Genomic DNA, 18046 nt, shown 5'->3' with positions numbered 1-18046 from the left:
CTGAGACAGACAGTGCTCTGCAGTCAGAAACAGGACTGGAATCCAGTGACCCTTATTCCACAATAAGTGCTGTGAAACTGAAGGCACATCAGTTCTTTCTTAGCTGTCAATATGTAGAGCTCCTGCCTGACTTGTATCAGTGCCATGTTATGGATCAGTAAGAAGGAAGTGTTTTCCAAACACAGTGAACACCGTTACAGACTTGCAGGTTGAATGTTCTTCTGAAGTCTGCAAGAGGGTTAGGTACACCCTTCCCAGCCTCAGGATGGCTCACCTAAATTCCCTCTTACACTTCTCTAACACGTTTCCTAACATTATTAACATTATATATCTAACATTATTTCCTCTGAAGGTGAGTTGAGCTTAATTTTTTTGCTCAGGCCAAAGAGTTAACACTTAAAAGACTTAAAGAGTTTCCTATTAGGTTTTAAGTGAGAGTGTCAATGTTTTCCTTTCTAGGCCATATATGACCAGTCACAATTAAACTTCATTAATTACTTCTGTTTTGAATAACAGTACTTTTTTCACAAATTGTATACATTCCCAAGATTTATTCCTATTCTCAAATATTATTTCATTACCTTATCACAGAAGAGATTCAATACTCCTGGGATAACGCTATATTCAGCAAAAGGGTAATTATAACCAGAGGTCCCATGGGTTGACTAGAGGAATGGACATGAGGATTCCCAGGCTCCAGGTTAATTCTATTTGCTACTTTCTGGATGTCTGTGAATAACTTTCTTGTATCACGGTTTGCTCTGCTGCAAAACAGAAGAGACCTGTGAAATATTGTTGGTTAGTGAATTCCTTTACCCAGAAACCTACAGCTGTTCCTTCTTGCTGATACAATATCACGTATTTCTGTGCAATTTAAATCATTTTGCATGGAGCAGCAAGAAGCAGCTTCACTCGAGAATATTTTAGTTTAAATCACAGGAAAAGAAGAATAGATTTCAGCTAATTTAAACACTTCTGGCTTTTCCATGCTTTAAACCCTTCTTCCTTTATTGGAATGTGAATGGACACCCTACTGAAAATCAGGACCGCAAAGCCTCTGCTCTTCCTTCAGAGACTCACATCTTAGAAATCAGCAAGTGGAAGCAATCCCACAAGCAGAATTTCCTAGCACCAGAATTTCAGGAGTGGCCATGTTTTCTGGGATCTTGGACTGAAATCCTGCCACCAGTCCACAGATAAAATAGCGCTAGCAACAACTCCATTCAAGGCCAGTTGATGTCAGCAGGGGTCTGTTACTGTTGTTCTCAGCACAGCAGAGTCAGCAGACTGGCACATAGGCCACCAGGCATTTATTCCAGCCCTTACCCTGAATTAGGCATTTACCAAATAAATAATGCTGGCTCTTAAATCTGGCTAGATAACATACACGTACAAATAAGTACCTCTCGCCTTTTGCTCCTACCATTTTTTAAAGCAAGAAACACAGCCTAATGGGTGACTAGGAGCCTAACCTCAGAAATAGTTTGCATTTTCTTAGAATAAGGGAGTGACTCACCCCAGTCACTTACTCATAATCACTGTAGTTTGTTGCTTGTGGAAACACATACTGCCAAGAGCAGGACTTATTGGTGGATAGGCTGAATACACTTTTCTTGGATAAAAACGAAGTCTTGATCCCCAGAAAGTTAATTATTAAGCCACTGAGCTGACAGGCATCTAGAGAAGAATTTGCAGTGTTCTATCATTAACTTAGTATATTAAATAATTCTGAAACCAGTATATCAGGAAAGAAAAGTAGAGATAACACTATTCAACGAGCATTCTGCATTCTCATCTCCTTTTCTACATAAAGAGAAGTCAATTTGACTTCATATATGCTAAAAAGCAATTAAAGTAAGTTGTATGTTTTAAAGTAACAGTACCTGATATAACACTTTTAAAAGATTATGCCTTACATTAAATATTTAGTCTGGTTAAATACTCAGGAATTAGCACATGGTCGTTTCCTGTAACTACAAGAGGTTGCCTGAGGGATTTTATCTCAGTATTTTCTTAAGAGGAAAATCAGGTGTGTCATACCTGAGCGCCCCACGCTGGATGAAACTTCACAACAACCTCTTACAAGCAAAGAAGAAACTGCAATGCTGTCTGTAGCACCCTCTAGCGGAAGATGCATTATTTTACAGAATTGGATCTCTAATATTACAGAATCCCGAATTACATTTCACAATCCACAAGCATAATTATGTGGTATCAATGGCTTTATGCTGACTTTGCATAACTGTTTTTCTATAGATTAATTTCTTCAACTCTTTACGGACTATTTTGTAGCTTACATTTTCATGTTGAAGTTGGAGGTTTAACAACAAAGCAAAGGACACAAGGCTTTACTACTGAGGTAATAAGAGCCCTTTCCGCTCGTTGTCTTTTGTTGTGTTTCCCCAGAACATTAAAGGCTTCAGCACTGCAAGGTCAATGGTTCCTTCCACTTTTCATGGGTACCACCACTATGGTAACAGTGGAACAACAGCCTAAGGGTGTTGCAGCATCTATGATGCCAGACATGCATTCTGCCCTCAGTCCAGCATTGTGCTGCTTCACTACCGCCCTCCCTACAGCTTCTTGTGTCTTTCTTTAGTGCAGAAGATGGGCAGGAGTAGGAACAGGCCATAAGCATGTTTAATTTGTACCCATTTAGCATCATCCCACTCTCTCTCTCTCAAAAACAGGCAAAGAGATTAGCAACACTGAGACATCAACTTCTTCAGCAAAAGATACAATGGAATTACAATACTCACTGGTCTTAAAAATTCCTACAGTAAAGCTTCTTACCTTTATCATTTTTTTACCTCTATCATTTTTTTTATCATTACCTCTATCATTTTTTTGATTTATTTTGCTTTAAGGAAAAGCAGCTAACAGTGCAATCTGAAGTATTAAGATTAGTCAGTTCAGGACAGTGTAATTTTTGCAAGATGTCTTTTGTGATGAAAAAGTTGCTGGGCCTTGTTGACATACCAGTGACAGCAATGTGCATACATGGCCACCTTCTGAGTGCACTAAGGAACTACCATGGCTTACAGAGTTCTGATCCAATATTGCCATACAAGTGATTGCTGTACAGGAAATACTTCTAACCATAAAAATAGATAAGAATGTTACAAGTAGCCATTGTCCTGTACATTGCCTTCAAAGAGTATATAAGGTGTAAGTGGCTTTATCAACACTTATGAGAATTACCCATATAGTAAGTTAAAACAATTTTAAAATGTGAAAGAGTTGTGTACTATAAGTTTGGCTCCCTGATTTCTGTAGTGTAAGAAGTGTTTAGTTCTTCTTTGGGTAGTACCTCACATGTATGAGAACACAGGTAGTAAAGACTTGTAGAAGCAAGCTTATCTATGTAGAATATCAGTCTTCAGGTACGGAGGGTACTACTTTTGAACATGTATAATAGTAATGGAAGTGCGACTGATATCTACCACTCCAATTAAGTCATTGCTAAAGAAGTCTGTGGTAACAGTGTGAGAGTAAGGGTAATCTAGGTATAGAAAAGACTGTCCTTTTAAGAAATTATAACAACCTTAACATATTTCTTCAAAATATAGGAGGTAGTTTTAACTCTGTTATAAACAAGGTAGAACTAACCAGATTTCTGTAAGATATCTGGAGAGAAGCAGCAATTCATTTGCTCTTTAGTAATACAAGGCTACTGTACACAGAATTCAGAGCTTGAAATAACCAAGCTGTTTAAAAACATTTAGAATCAAATCTCAGTATTCTTCACATTATATATTGATTAATGATATTTACCATAGCAATTTCCTTTCAGGAGAGCAATTGACACAGCTCAATTTGATGTATTGATACCACTTTATTGAACTTGAGACAAATTTTTTAAAAGCCTACTCAGTGTTTTGAGTGTAGTAGTTTATAAGGAGGTTACACAGAGCAAAGTTACAGAGCAACGGCTCATGCTTTGAGAGAAACGTATATTGCCTACCTGCATTCTTATGCAAGACAGGGACAGTAAAAGACAGAAATCAGAAAAGAACACGTATTTACAAGCATCTCAGAGAGTGAGGTTTACAGTTAACAGTTAAAAATTCACATATGTACAGTTTTGAACTGTTCAAGTATGGTTCAGTTGGACAAAGTGCTACAGGTCACAAAAAACAAAGAGGGGCTATTAAGACATAGAAATGGCAGACACTTGTGTGCCAAATAACTTGTACATAGTTACAGTGTATGCAATGTCTAGAAGTTGAAAGTATTTGGAGTATTGCCCTGAATTTGGAAAGTGTAACTAGCAGCAGTAGATTCTGGTACAACATTTTGGTCTTCCTCCTCCTAGAAGAAAAAGAAAAAAAAAAAATTGAAAGAGCAGTACCATTTCAATCTAGTAGGGTAGTGCCAGAATACAAAATCAGAGTGAAGAGTTGTCCTGCAGCGACTTACTTCTGCTGAGAAATATTTCTCAATGAGGGTAGATGAGGCTTTGTATACTTGTTCGTTTTCATGCGACTGAAGAGCTTCAATTTTGTCTAGACCTCCACACTCCTCAATCATGAGGCAAAGTTTTTCAGTCTCATTAATCTTCTCAGCAGCCTGCAAGGGATAAGCATAACCTCAGGAAAGATGTATGGGACTAGCTACCGGAGAGCCATTGCAGCAATCTGGACAGTGATCAAGTATACTGTGTCTACATACCAGGAAAATATTAGAAATAGCATCCAAAATTACTAGTACAGTCTTGCTGTCTTTAGCAGAGAGAAGATTCAGGAGAGGTTCAACAACACCAGCCTGAACGAGATAGACGACCTGGTCAATTGTTCCACCACTTGTATAGTTAGTCACAGCCCACACAGCTTCCTTTTGAGATTTGAAATCCCCCTACAAAGGTAAAGGCAGGATATTTGAACACAGACAGTAACAGTAATGGTGAGAGCACTAACAGAATATGTTTTTTGTTTACCTTCCTCAGAATACCAATGAGATAAGGCACAAGACCATGATCTACAACTCGCTGAATCTGGTCTTGACGTCCTGCAGTGATGTTTGACATTGTCCATGCTGCTTCTTTCTGAATGTTGTTTTTATGATGAGAAAGGAGACTTGGAAAGACAGACAGTGCTCCTGAATCGATAACAATCTGGGTCTGCTCATCAGTACCAGTAACAATATTTCCTATGGCTCTTAAAGAGGGAGTCTGAAACAGATGTGAAAATAGTAATTAAAAATGGTGTTATCTAAGCTGTGCTTCAACAAATATAGCTATAATTGAAGTTCCTCTGCTCTAGCCTTCCAGTCAGCAGCGGGATATACTATCATAACTATTACATATGCAGACATTAAGCATCTTTAGACCACACCCCTTCAAAACCAATGTACAAACAACTGCTAAAAAGAAAGCTATTTCCTAAGCTCTGTCAAAGTACAGTAGTTTTGTTTCACTGTAGTTACTGTGCAGAAGTCACTTCTAAATGCTATTCCTGGAACTTGAATTTCCAACTACAGTATAGAGTTAAGCCCAAGATTTAAAGTAGGTAGATGATCATGTTGGGCTGGGTGCTAAATATATTGTTTTAAAGAAGCTTGATAGCCATTGACAGTACTCCATGCCTCAATTAGGACGGTCTTCAGTCAAGACAGAAGCTCAAGGCTCATCTACACAAAACCTGGAACAAACATCAGATTGCTGTCTCATAAGAACCTTCCACTTACATGGACACTATTTTAACTAGTGTTCTCCATGAGTTCAGTCAAGCAATGGCAGTTTGCAGGCTTGATAGCTTACCACTATTGGCAGTTCACTACACCCCAGAAGTTTTACAAGTTGTGGCACCAATCCAGTTTTCACAACAACTTCTATCCTGTCATTGGAGCCATCTGTTAGATAGGAGATCGCCCAGCATGTGTCTGCTAAAACCTCGTGATCATCATGGTGCAGGAGTCGAACGAGAGTTGGAAGAATCTGCTCAATAGCTTCTATGGGTGGTGCAGGATTCTTATTACGACACAAGTTTGAGAGGGTCCAGGTAACATTGCGTAAATATCCAGACTGCAAGAGTTGAAATAAACCATCAATAACTGTTTAAGTTACTTTAGCCCTTTTACTTATTAGCAACTGTAACTTGGGTCATACTATAAACTTACAGCCAGAGAAGAGAGATCAGGAACAGCCAGTAGAGTCAGCAGTGGTTCAATTGCACCAAATTTAATAACCAAATCCCTATAGGTAGAACCATCCCCTAAGAAAGAAAAATAACCAGTTAAGGGATAGAAGTATGTGTGCATACAAAATCATTACATGTTATATTGTGAATGCTATTTCTGCCTAATGGCTAGACAGAAAGTAGTAATAAGAGTTGGAAAGGACTACTACCATGGGTAAGCCCTATGCCAAGCATGTGTTTCTCTAATCAAACCAGTGATGTTCAACATTTGATTTCTGAAGCAAAGAGTTTAAGGAAAGCTCTACAGAACACACAAGTTTATAACAAAGCAGGGACTTGCACATCTGTGAAAACATATGTAAGCCCTACCATAAAAACAGCTTTTCCTGTAACAAGGAACCCAAATCTATTATAATTATTGGTTGTTAGTGTTCTACATTATAATACTGAAGGATTTTCAAAATTTAATTAAATTATTCCATTGCTCTCCCCAAAGGATACCTTATAACCAAGTTTAAAAAAAAGAGAAGCCACCCTTCTAAATACAAGCTATAAGAAATTCTAGTCAGAGAAGCATTTTATTGAGCTGACGTTCTCTGCATGAAAATTCACTATTCTCTGCAAGTCACAGCTGTTGCAAAACATAATATTACAGCTAGTAAGAATACCAATGAAAATAATGTAGCTATAATATTGTTCTGAAGAACAGAATCTAACACTGGCAGATCAAACAATCCTGACAGGTGCACGAGACCCTTTAGTATACTTAGCTACTAATACAATACACTCATATCAATGTTTCAAAGCAAGTAGTTGTAGGTGTGATGGCCAATGTGCCACGAGCCTTCTGCTTCCAACCCCCTTCCAGTAAACAGAGAGAGCAGAGCTCAGAGTCAAAAACCTCTAGTGAAATGTGAAATAAGGGTAGTCCTATGCTGTAACATGTTTATATAACTATTTGAAAAAGGAATTGAAATATGAAAGCAGTCCATTTAATAGAACCCACAGGTTGCCAGATTATACATGAGATTAAACCAAGTCCGAAGACTTGTCCATAGCATATTCTACATGGCAGAGCACAGCTGTACTCACAAAGAATTAGAGTTCCAAAAAGCTCAGCATGCTACACATAACATTTTTTAATAGGAGGACATTACTAAGGGATTAGGTTTGAAAGTTGTGTATTATATTGACATACCTGCAATATTTCCTAATGCCCACACAGCTTGCTCACTGATGTGAGTATGAGGAGAGGCCAGTAGCGATATAAAGGCTGGAATAGCCCCACCATCTACTACTGCCTTTGTTTGTTCAGATGTGCCCGAAGCAATGTTGGTAAGTGCCCAGGCAGATTCAAACTGAATAGGACTACAGTCTGCTCTACCCAAGAAGGAGACAAACTTTGGAATCAAACCAGCTCGAATTATGTTGTCTATGGGGGGCTGCTTCTCTCTTGAAAGGAGTTTCCTAAGGAGGAACAAAGAGGAAGCATTATTTTTGCCTGCAGAAATCTAAACAACAGATTCCATTAAGCCATTCTAAAGAAATCCATGCTTAAAAGAAAAAAGAAATGGATTAAGGTCTATTAAGACCTTAATCAATATAAGAGAAAATTCAGCCAACCTAGACATCATGAATGCTAGATTCCTAAACCTCTAACATTGTTTTGGCATGTCTTCACTTATGAGTGGTTCTGTTCAGACTCCAGAAGTAAAGGAGACCCTACAAGAATTATAACGCATCTGACTTGCTAGATATTTTTCAGCAGAGAGAAGAGTAGTGCTGGAGTGCTGCTTCTGGCAGTCAGAGTAAAAGGAAGTTAGGCATATTTTGAATTCTGGTCATACTATTGACCACATTATTGTAATGTAGATTGTTGCATTCAAATATTGTGGTTAAATGTTAACACAGTTTGAAGATATCTTATTCTGATATAAAGCATTTACTGCTCCTACTCCTAGAACTCTGAGACTGACTATTGTTTACTTTGCTACCACCAAACCACTAGAACTACTATTCAGGGAAGGGTTCAAGCACACTAAACATCCAAAAGCCACATGGCTTCCATAAAATTCTGACTAAATTAAATGCAACTGAACATTCTATATAAAGCCAACTCAGCTGTTTATTGAACTACTGTCTGATAAGAGCCATATTTGCTGCCATAAGAAGGCATTTAATCATAAGCCAAGCCTTTGTCCTTGCCTAGGCTTACAGAGCTGAATCAGTTACCTCTGAACTCCTTACCTGGCAGCTTGAGTAGCCTGTAGCTGAAGCTCCATGTTATTGCTATTAACTCCTTTGACAATTTCTTCAACAGACCAGTGTGCTGAAACCTGTACAAGAAAAGTCCCTTGAGTGCTTTGCTAAGAGATCATGCAGCTTCATGACCACAGAGGCCTTTACACAGTACTATGAAGAGGCCATAATTTACAACTCTTTGCTTTAATGGAAGCGATACCCCTACACAATACTCTAAAAAACTCAGCCACAGCTTTATCTACAGTTATCTGAACAGCTGAAAACATTTTGTTTCACACAGTTACACAGAGACAGTAGGTTTAAACACAGCTGCCTAAGCCCTCCTAAAAGGTAGCCTATCAACACAGAGAACACTTACAAGCTACTTGAAAAGGGATCTACAATGTATTCCATTAAAGTTGATAATGCATATGTAGCTGCGTTATGTCCCACATGAGAAGGGATTCAAACTGGTGTGGCTTCCTTGATTGTACAATATAAAACTTTCATGTGTATCTGTTCTGGGGACCTACTTACCTGGTTGTTCCTGTTTTCCTGAAGGGGAGAAGTGGCATCATCTGGTAAAGTGCTAACATTTCTTCTTTTAAGCATCTGGTCATCTTTCTTAGCTTTCCTCAGCTCTACATTGACTTCAATACGCCGCCTCCTCATTTCCTGGAGAATATACATTCACCATAAGTTCTTGGCTTTTTCAACTCTTGCTTAGATATGCAACAGCTAACTAAAATACTTACTACATGAAAATACTTACTGTGGTATCTTTCCCTTTGTTTTTGAACCTGTTCAAGCGAGCTGCTGCTGCATTGGCATTCTCATTAGTAGACATCTTGGTTATCAGTTAGATTTCAAGAAGCACAAACTAAACCACAAGTCTAAAAACAGAATAAGAGGTAAACACCACAAGTTTACTCCACAAGAATGCAAGTTAAAATGCTAGGATCAATGTCCAAGACCAACAGGTACTAGTTTATACTAGAAACTTTAACCTCTAACTTGTTTAAAGATACCAGTAACATAACAAACTGCCTCTTCAAAAGCTTAATTGTTACAGCAATTTCAAACGTTAATAACAGGCTAGCAAACATATCCTTTTAAAACCCCTTCAGACAGAAACACCAGAATCATTATTTTTAGGGAGCAAGATGCGTATTCTTTCCCACAGACAGTATCTGCTTACTTTAAAGCGCTACTTCCACTGCGCCCCACCACTATATCGCACAGACATTCAGTCCACCCCCACCCCTTTAACACAGAGAAGGCAGCGACACAGAACCCCAGGAAGCTCCAGGGAGAGAGAAATGCCGGCCGGCCCTACATCCGCGGAGCGCGGTCCCTTGTGACAGAGCAGCTCACGCCGCGTCCCCGCCGCACGCCACCACAGCCGGCTCCTCAGGGCCGCAGGCTGCTCCCCCCGCCCTGCCCCGCACCTCGGCCGCAGGCCCCACTACCTCCTGCCGCCCGCAGCACGCTGCCACTGCGCCGGGCCGCGCCGGGCGGGATTTAAATTTCCCGCTGCCCCGCTCTGCCATTGGCCAGTTCGAGCCATAGCAACACCCTGATTGGCCGGTTTGAAATACTGCTCGTCTCGCGATGGGACCGGGCGAATCTCCGCCGTGCTCCCGGAAGAGCGGCCCAGACGTCGCGTATTCAAAGAGCCGTCCTCGCCTCGGTACTACAGCTCCCGGCATCCACCGCGCTACCCACCGGGACGGTGCCCGTAGGACTAACAGCAGCCAGGCCTCGACAGGCCAGCGAAGACGGCGCAGGGCATGCTGGGGTTTGTAGTTTCCTAGGGACCAACATCAGGGAGCGAAATTGGGATGTATTGCGCCCTGGGTGGGCTGCGAGCTGGGGGTTGCTCACGCTCAGGCCCCTCGCTCTGAGCATAGAAACATTAGGGTTGGAACAGACCTCCAGGATCATCTGTCCAACCATCCCCTACCACCAATGTCACCCACCGAACCATGCCCAGAAGCACCAGGTCCAACCTTTCCTCAAACGCCCCCAGGGACGGTGACTCCACCACCTCCCCGGGCAACCAAATCAGTACCTGACTCCTATTTCTGAGAGGAAATGTCTCCTCATTTCCAACCTGAACCTCCCCTGGTGCAGCTTGAGGTCATTCCCTCAAGTCCTATTGCTAGTTATTTGTGAGAAGAGGCCGACCCCATCTCCCCACACCTTCCTTTCAGGCACTTTGCTTCAGTCACAGATTTCCTCACACACAGACTAATTTTTTGGGTGGATTTGTGTGGTTCCAAGAGGTGGATTCGATGATCCCTTCCAACTCAAGATATTCTCTGATTCTACGATTCTGTGCCACTAACCATCAGATCACTGAGAGTTTTCCTGAGATCCCGTGTGATCCCATCGTAGAAACGTGTACAGAAATTTAAAGAAAATGGGGAGGGAGACTGCAATTTAAAACAACTCAGTAGCACCTAGGGCAGACCAAAATTAAATCATACAAAATAATAAGAAAGTAATCCTTGTAGCAAGCCCAGAAAATGGACAACTTTGGGATTGTCTCACATAAGAGGCTGTTTACAAGGGATGGAGAACAAAGGAAAAGTGCCCTATTTCACAGGAGATTTAATTCTAACCATAAAACCTGAGGAAAAAACATGATTCTGCCAGCAAGTCAAGCACTTCAACACCTAAAATGTACAGCTCAGGGTAAAGAAGTGCCAAAGATGCACATTGCTACCTGGGGATTAAACCACTGTGCTAAACCGATTACACTCCTCTGTAGATGCATGCAGCAGTTAACAAGAATGGATCCAGAGGAGGATTTACCAGAGACAGTTTACACGGCTTGTTTTAGCCCTACCATTAAGGTCTTTGTAAGATAAAAACATCACAAAACTTTTAAGCAAGAATAGTGAAAAGAAGAAAAAGCACATCAGTCGCAAATGAAGATACTGAACAGGACTAGAGTTTTGTAGATGGAAAAAAATAGCAGCTTAAAAGTAGAAATTGAACTAAAACACCTGGCTTGCTAAAGGATCGAAGAAGTGCTGTGAAGAAAGCCTGCCGGGTCATAACTTGTTGGAGCACGTGCAGTCCAGAGCCACATACCTTGGCCAGAGGAGCCACGGAGACTGCAATGCTGGGTGTTGCAGGTCAGGGAGAGGGATGGGGAAAACAGCCGAGGCTGCGTGCTGGGGACCTACAAGGGATGAGCATGCCTTGGGATGGCAGCAGGGTATCACAGCTGGAAGGCCTCCTAGAAATACAGGAGAGCAGCCAACGGAAGGGCAGGCTGCTGAGGCAAGCTAACATGGCACTCCAGAACAGTAACAGGGCACGAGACACGGGCTTAGCTGGGGCTGAGCTAATCCCGTGGGGGACAAAATTGTGAGGCGAGGACTGGGGAAGGGACGGCAACGCCCGGGACGTTCCCCTCAGGCAGCGCCGCTCGTCAGGGGGCAGCGGCTGCGTCCTTGCGCCGCGCTGAGGGAGCCAACGGCCGCCGCGCGCGACTGACCGCGAGCCCTGCCCTGGGGGGCGGGGCCGATGCGCACGGTGGGCGGGGCTTCGGGCCCGGCGGGGAGCCCCGCGCCGTGGAGGGCGGGGCCCTGAGGGGCGGTGCGAGAAGCGAAGGGGCGGGGCCTTCTGTCAGCCGGGGGGCGGAGCCAGCGGCAGCCGGGCGGGGCTCTTACAGCACGGCGCTCGCAGCTTTTGCTGGGTGACCCAGTGGCCTAATGGATAAGGCATCAGCCTCCGGAGCTGGGGATTGTGGGTTCGAGTCCCATCTGGGTCGCACCGCAGTCGTTTTGTAGCGCCGCCGTACGTTGCGCGCGGGGCTCTCTCGACCATCCTCGGCGGCTGCGGGCTCGGAGTAAAGCCCGATTATTATCGGACCATCGGAGCCGAAAACACTTTTAACGGCGCCGCCCTCTGCTGGGACCGGCGGGAGGGAGGCACCGAAAGGAGCCAGCGGCTCGGTGCGGCGATGGCTGCGCCCTGTCACGGGGGGAACCCGCCCGTCCCGTCCCGGAGCCCTTCCCTTCCCTGCCATCCCCTCAGGTACACGCGGGGGCTGCGGAGGGAGAGAAGCGGCCCCAGCCCGGGGCCTCCCCGGCACGGAGGGGCGGTCGTGAGGCGCTTGGGGCGGGGGTCGCCGCGGGTCTGTGGCGGAGCCTGGGGCTGCCGAGCGGCTCCGGGTGGTCCCGCTCCTCGGATGCTTTGTGAGCTGGACTCTGATGCCATCTAAGTCGTAATTTAGCCCCGTGAGGCGAAGGCATGTGGTGGGAGGCAGGTGGAGGCGGGTGGGACAGTTGCCTGGGGAGGTAAAACCCACACCCGTGTGCTGCCGCTGTGGTAGGCACGCAGGGGAAATAGCCTCTGGTGCGACTGATGCCACAAGAGCCAGCCTGCAGGCTCTTTGATGAGGTTGTGGCCATTAATTATGCTGAAGTCCCAAATTTGTCCAAGAACAGGGAGTCTCGCTCTGAACGCTTTCTTCCCTTCCACTGCCGGTATCATACGTGTTAGCTTCTTGAACAGCAGAAATACTCAAAACACAACTCCTGCCCTTTTAAGCAAGATACTGCCCTGGTGAAGGTCCTGGAGAAACTCGTTGATACAGACGTAGTCATGCATTTGTGCAGGGTGAATTACACTACCAGCTAATTTAAACAGAAAACCCCACCGAGCACAGAGCGCCTGCAGGACACTTGCGTGCAGCCATGCTGACCCTGAGGTAGGGGAGCAGACACGGCCTGCTCATGGCTTCTCTCACCTGCTGCGGGTCCACACGCAGGCAGGGCAGGGAGCGAGGTGCATGAAAGCCATAGGTGGCACCTCCGCATCCTCTTCAGGTGCAGCAGTGCTGTCAGGTACGATGCTGGTTGTTCCTCAAGTTCCTATTTCCATAACAAGTATTTTGGGATACTTTCAAAATTTAAATAACGGAAGAAAAGAAGGATTTATAAATGCTGCAGTAGGAACATAACACACTGTATAACGTGTTAAAATTTGATTAGTTTTGCGTACTGTTCTGGTTTATTTTCTGTGTCTTCATATATAGCTGCTTGACAAAGCCCTGTACTTGTAAGAATTTTATTATAATACTTAGTTAAAATAGTACAAAACTGTTTAAGCTAGGCAATAGCTGCACTATATGATACTGGCATTACTACTGGATAGATTTTATCAGGGGAGGAGGTTTCCAGAACTGGGACATAGTGTTTTTGTAGGGTTTCCAACCTGTTTGTTACAATTCTAGCGGCATGACTAAATCCACAAACTTTCACAACATCCAGCAGCAGCTAGTGAGGTAAACTGTCTCAATGGAAATCTTGTCTCGTAACAAGGTCAGCTGTTTCAGCTGCAAACATAGGAGTAAGCCTACTTAATTCAATAATCCAAGTCAGGGTTGGCTTAGTGTGTACAAATATGCAGAGTTCTGCATGTTAGCAAATACAGATTTTAAAAAATAAAGCAGTCATCATTCCCTTTTAGTCTCCGTCCCAGCACCTGTTAACTCCAAATTTCTAATTTATTTCATCTTGCTCTGCCCTGTCTTGTGTGCATGCAACAAACTGTCCACACCAGATTTTCTTTAGTTACAGAAGATATACCTCTGTTCCATAACGAAGGAGAAGTCCAGGACCTAATTATGGTGCAGTTGTATTTCTTAGGTTGCAAGAGCTAGACAGGAATATGCTGCTGTAGGGGAACAAGCCTCAAGGTCCTGAACAAATTGAGCAGAGAAAAATGAATGGTTTCTTGTTACATTCCATGACTGAGAAGAAATGATAAACTGGTAGAAAAGCGTATGTATAAAACCAAGTCCAAAACACCTGTTCAGAGTTCACAGCTTCGTATTGAAACATCTCCAAAATACCCTTGCCTATTGCTTTCTTTAACTTAGACTTCTTCCACCCCTTTCTTCACGGGCATTCTTTTGACTTTACATGCGGCCAGCCCTAATATCAGGGAATCTTTCCCATGACAGCAGCTGGTGAGAGCAGAGGGGGAGAAATGGCAAGGTCAGCACATGAGAGGCAGTTAGGGAAGATAAACCAGGATGTTGTTCATCTGTGTGTGTCAAATATCTCTTTTCACATAAGGAGTCAGGATCAGCCTCCTACACAATGCTAGCCACAGACAGAGAACACCCAGACAGCGGCTGTGTGTGGGTGAACTGTTTTAAAACTGTGCTGGCTAGCTGAAGGCATACAAGGGAGGGCTAAAGCAAAGGGAAAATGAACTGCAAGAGGCAATTTCTCACTTCCCAGACAAAATGGGAAGTCATTTTGCTTTGTGAGGTCTAAGTGATCAAGGTGAAGCCATAAACTTAGGCCTAGGTAACTCTCTGGCTTGCATAAACAGTGCCATTAAGCCTTTCCATTTTTCACTAGAGTCCCAGATGCTTTATGTCTTTTTCAACCCTCGTTCTCTCAACTTAAGAAAAGGCTTGAAATAATCGTTACTCAGCAGCAATAGCCTAGCTACCAGCCAGTGTCTTTGTGGACTCCTGTACAACTCTGCAGTGCAGAAGTCAGAGATCCAAAACTGCGGATCAAGATCTTTTCAGTAGCGTTTAAAGCTGAAAGCCACTGAAAAGTCCAGATGACATTGTCAATACGGCATCCCAGGGATAGGAAAACCAAATAGTTCTGTTGTCACGGTCTTTTAAATAAACATCCCAAATGGCAATGTGAACCTTGTTTCCATAGATGCTCCCTGGAAATTCAGGCTTTTGAGGAAAGGGTTTGTTTATAAGTCATGTTTTTAATTTACAACAATAATAAAGTAAAAATGCAAATCTCCTGTGTTTTGCTCACACAGCTGCATTCTCTGTACTGGACTTTCCATATTTGAGTACAGAGGAATGAAGAGCTCTGTTTTATTTCATCTATTGGACTGTTCATCTGTTATATTGTCATATTGTTGAAGTCCTCAGTTGTGGAGTAGAGCCTCAAATCTGCCAGCTACTTCCCATTCAGACATATGTTAAATGAAAAAAAAAAAGTAAAATTCTGATTTGCTCTTTTTTTTTTTTCCTTGTATGTAGGATCCCTGCTCTATGCTGCGAAACCCAGTGAGACTCACAGCAAAGATGCGTGTAATTCAGCAGACTCAGCACCTAGCCAAGTTGGTCCCTCAATCAAGTAAAGACACCTCGAGCAAGTAAAGATTTTGACCCTTGCAAGCGTTGGGACAATATACACCGAGACGCATTGAGAGATGGGGACCTGATAGTCATGGCCTTTCCAGTAACAGTACAGAATAATGGGCCAAATGAATATAATGCTTTTCAGTGGGACTTGATAAAGGAACTGAGAAAAACAGTCACGACCTACAGATTGCATACACCTTTCACCCAATCATTATTAGAAAACGTGATGACAGGTCAGTTGCTGGTTCCGTAGGATTGTCACCAAATAGCTGCTATGATCCTCACCCCGACTCAAAAATTGTTATGGGAACAGAAATGGAGAGAACTGTGTGAGACAGTGGCACTGCAAAATTTAGAAAGAACATTAGGCGACCCTCTTATGGGTGCAGGGCTTCCTCAGTTTATGGGGACTGAGCCGTTAGTAGATCCACGATTACAAGCTCGGCTCAACGATGCCATCTTGCGCCAGTCAGCCCAACTAGCATTACAAGCCTTGCTGAAACTGCCAGAAGCAGAAAGGAGCCAGCCTTCTTTTACTAGCATACGACAAGGAGTCAATGAACCTTATATGCAATTTATAGACAGACTGAGGGATTCACTGAACAAACAAATAGATAATCATGAAGCTAAAGAGGCTCTCATGTTGAAACTGGCGATTGAAAATGCTAACACAGATTGTAAAAAGATTCTGCAATCCATGCCTAATGGGACAACCTTGGTGCAAATGATAGAGGCTTGCAATTGCATGGGGTCTGTTGAACACCATACGACCGCACTAGCCAGTGCGTTCGCTGCAGCATGAGTGATGGGCAATGATCAGTGATGTTTTCAGTGTCAAGAGATAGGACATTTTGCCACTAATTGCCCACAGAAAGGAGGGGGCTTTGCGCCGGCGAGTAGTTCGGCTCCTGGTGTCTGTCCTTGCTGCAAAAAGGGATGGCACGGGGCCAGCCAGTGCTGCTCAGAGTATAATGCAGAGGGCCAAACCTTACAACCAAGGAAGGGAAATGGGAAGCCGAGCACGGGGCGCGTGATGACACAAGTACCCTGTGGGGGCCGGCCAACTCCAAATGCTATGTGAGCTACCTCTCGAGTCATGATGACATCTGCAGAGGCTCCCTTGCAAAACCCCCTGAATGCGTCCCTCTCTGCCAAAACCCGAGGAAGTGCCGGAGTGGATCTCTCCACAAAAGTAGCTTGCACTGTGTGGGACAACAAAGTCCAAAAAATACCATTGAATGTCAAGGGACCGATAGGGGAAGGATGCAGTGCTATATTATTGGGATGATCCAGCACCACTCTGACGGGACTTTTTATGCTACCAGGGGTGATCAACTCCGATTATGAAGGCATAATACATGCAATGGTTTGGACACCCTCCCCTCCAGTACTTATCCTGCTGGGACACAGCTAGCTCAACTGATACTATTTAAAGCTATAGTGCCCCGTACAGAAACTAATACATGGGGTGATGCAGGGTTTGGATCAACAGGACAACCAGAAATACTCCGGGCAACCACTCTTGCCACCTCAAGGCCTATGATGACTTTAACATTTTATTATCTAAAACCGGCACAGACTACCCAGGTGGTTATTTCTGTGTTGGTGGACACTGGGGCTGATGTCACGGTTATAGCCATGAAGGACTGGCCGAAGGACTGGCCTTTAGAATCGACCACGAAGGGACTTGTAGGAGTAGGAGGATCATCGCAAACCTATCAGTCCAAATACATGCTAACAATCAAAACACAAGAAGGCTCTACCTTTTCTATAGGTCTGTATGCCGCTCTCATCCCAGTTAGCCTTCTTGGCAGAGACGTGATGGCACAAGGAAACTTCACTGAGATGCCCTGAAAATTTTCGGTAGCGGCCATTGAAAAGCAACCGATAATGAAATTCACCTGGAAAACTGAAAATCCAGTGTGGGTGGATCAGTGGCCGCTCCCCGCAGAAAAGGTCGCAGTGTTACAAGAACTTGTTCAGGAGCAATTGAAAGCAGGGCACATAGTCCCAACCACCAGTCCGTGGAACTTGCCCGTGTTCGTAATTAAAAAGAAGAGTGGGAAATGGAGATTACTACATGACATAAGAAAAAAAAATGAGGTCATGGAAGAAATGGGATCTTTCCAACCAGGTTTGCCTTCTCCCACCATAGTTCCGCGTAACTGGAATATTATTATTGTTGACCTCAAGGACTGTTTTTTTTACCATTCCACTCCACCTTAAGGATGCACTGCGATTTGCATTTTCGGTACCAAAAATAAACAAAAGCAAACCCATGGATAGATATCACTGGACTGTTCTTTCACAAGGGATGAAGAATTCTCCAACCATATGCCAAATGTATGTTGCTAAAGCTCTGGCCCCTATTAGAAAACAATATCCTGAGACCTATATTTATCATTACATGGATGCTGTATTGGTAGCAGCGCCTACAGAATCATTAACCCATGAAATAATTCAGAGGCTGAGACAAGAACTGCAAACGTGGGGGTTGCAGATAGCCCCCGAGAAAATC

The 18046-nt window shown here is 43.6% G+C and overlaps 1 protein-coding gene and 1 non-coding gene across 4 annotated transcripts; one reads left to right on the top strand and one right to left on the bottom strand.

The window, feature by feature from the left end:
- Positions 1-3820: 3820 nt before the first annotated feature.
- On the bottom strand, positions 3821-11510 carry KPNA2 (karyopherin subunit alpha 2). Of its 3 annotated transcripts, none has more exons than XM_032199889.1 (11): positions 11478-11510; positions 9151-9271; positions 8916-9053; positions 8385-8473; positions 7336-7604; positions 6118-6212; positions 5759-6022; positions 4937-5170; positions 4672-4854; positions 4420-4569; positions 3821-4311 (listed from the first exon to the last, which is right to left on the bottom strand). In XM_032199889.1, the coding sequence occupies exons 2-11, from the start codon at positions 9223-9225 to the stop codon at positions 4219-4221; spliced, it is 1590 nt and encodes a 529-aa protein (XP_032055780.1). In that variant the 5' UTR covers positions 9226-9271; positions 11478-11510; the 3' UTR covers positions 3821-4218. The 3 variants fall into 3 exon arrangements, with proteins under 3 accessions (XP_032055780.1, XP_032055779.1, XP_032055777.1); XM_032199888.1 differs by lacking the exon at positions 11478-11510 and adding an exon at positions 9848-9886; XM_032199886.1 differs by lacking the exon at positions 11478-11510 and adding an exon at positions 9827-9855.
- A 579-nt stretch (positions 11511-12089) lies between these two features.
- TRNAR-CCG lies at positions 12090-12162 on the top strand. Its single transcript has one exon. It is a non-coding gene; the product is annotated as a tRNA-Arg (tRNA).
- The last annotated feature ends 5884 nt before the right edge of the window (positions 12163-18046 follow it).

This window comes from Aythya fuligula, chromosome 18 (genome assembly GCF_009819795.1).
Source record: "Aythya fuligula isolate bAytFul2 chromosome 18, bAytFul2.pri, whole genome shotgun sequence".
Taxonomy (NCBI): domain Eukaryota; kingdom Metazoa; phylum Chordata; class Aves; order Anseriformes; family Anatidae; genus Aythya; species Aythya fuligula.
This window is presented reverse-complemented; position numbering and strand designations above follow the sequence as displayed.

What these genes read in the sequence shown, in the direction of transcription:
- KPNA2 (XM_032199889.1), bottom strand. Translation starts at nt 9,225, where the DNA reads ATGTCTACTAATGAGAATGCCAATGCAGCAGCAGCTCGCTTGAACAGG. An exon ending in CTGATCTCTCTTCTCTGGCT is followed by an intron (nt 6,023 to 6,117) that starts GTAAGTTTATAG and finishes CAACTCTTGCAG; the next exon opens with TCTGGATATTTACGCAATGT. An exon ending in CTATTTCTAATATTTTCCTG is followed by an intron (nt 4,570 to 4,671) that starts GTATGTAGACAC and finishes TATCCCTTGCAG; the next exon opens with GCTGCTGAGAAGATTAATGA.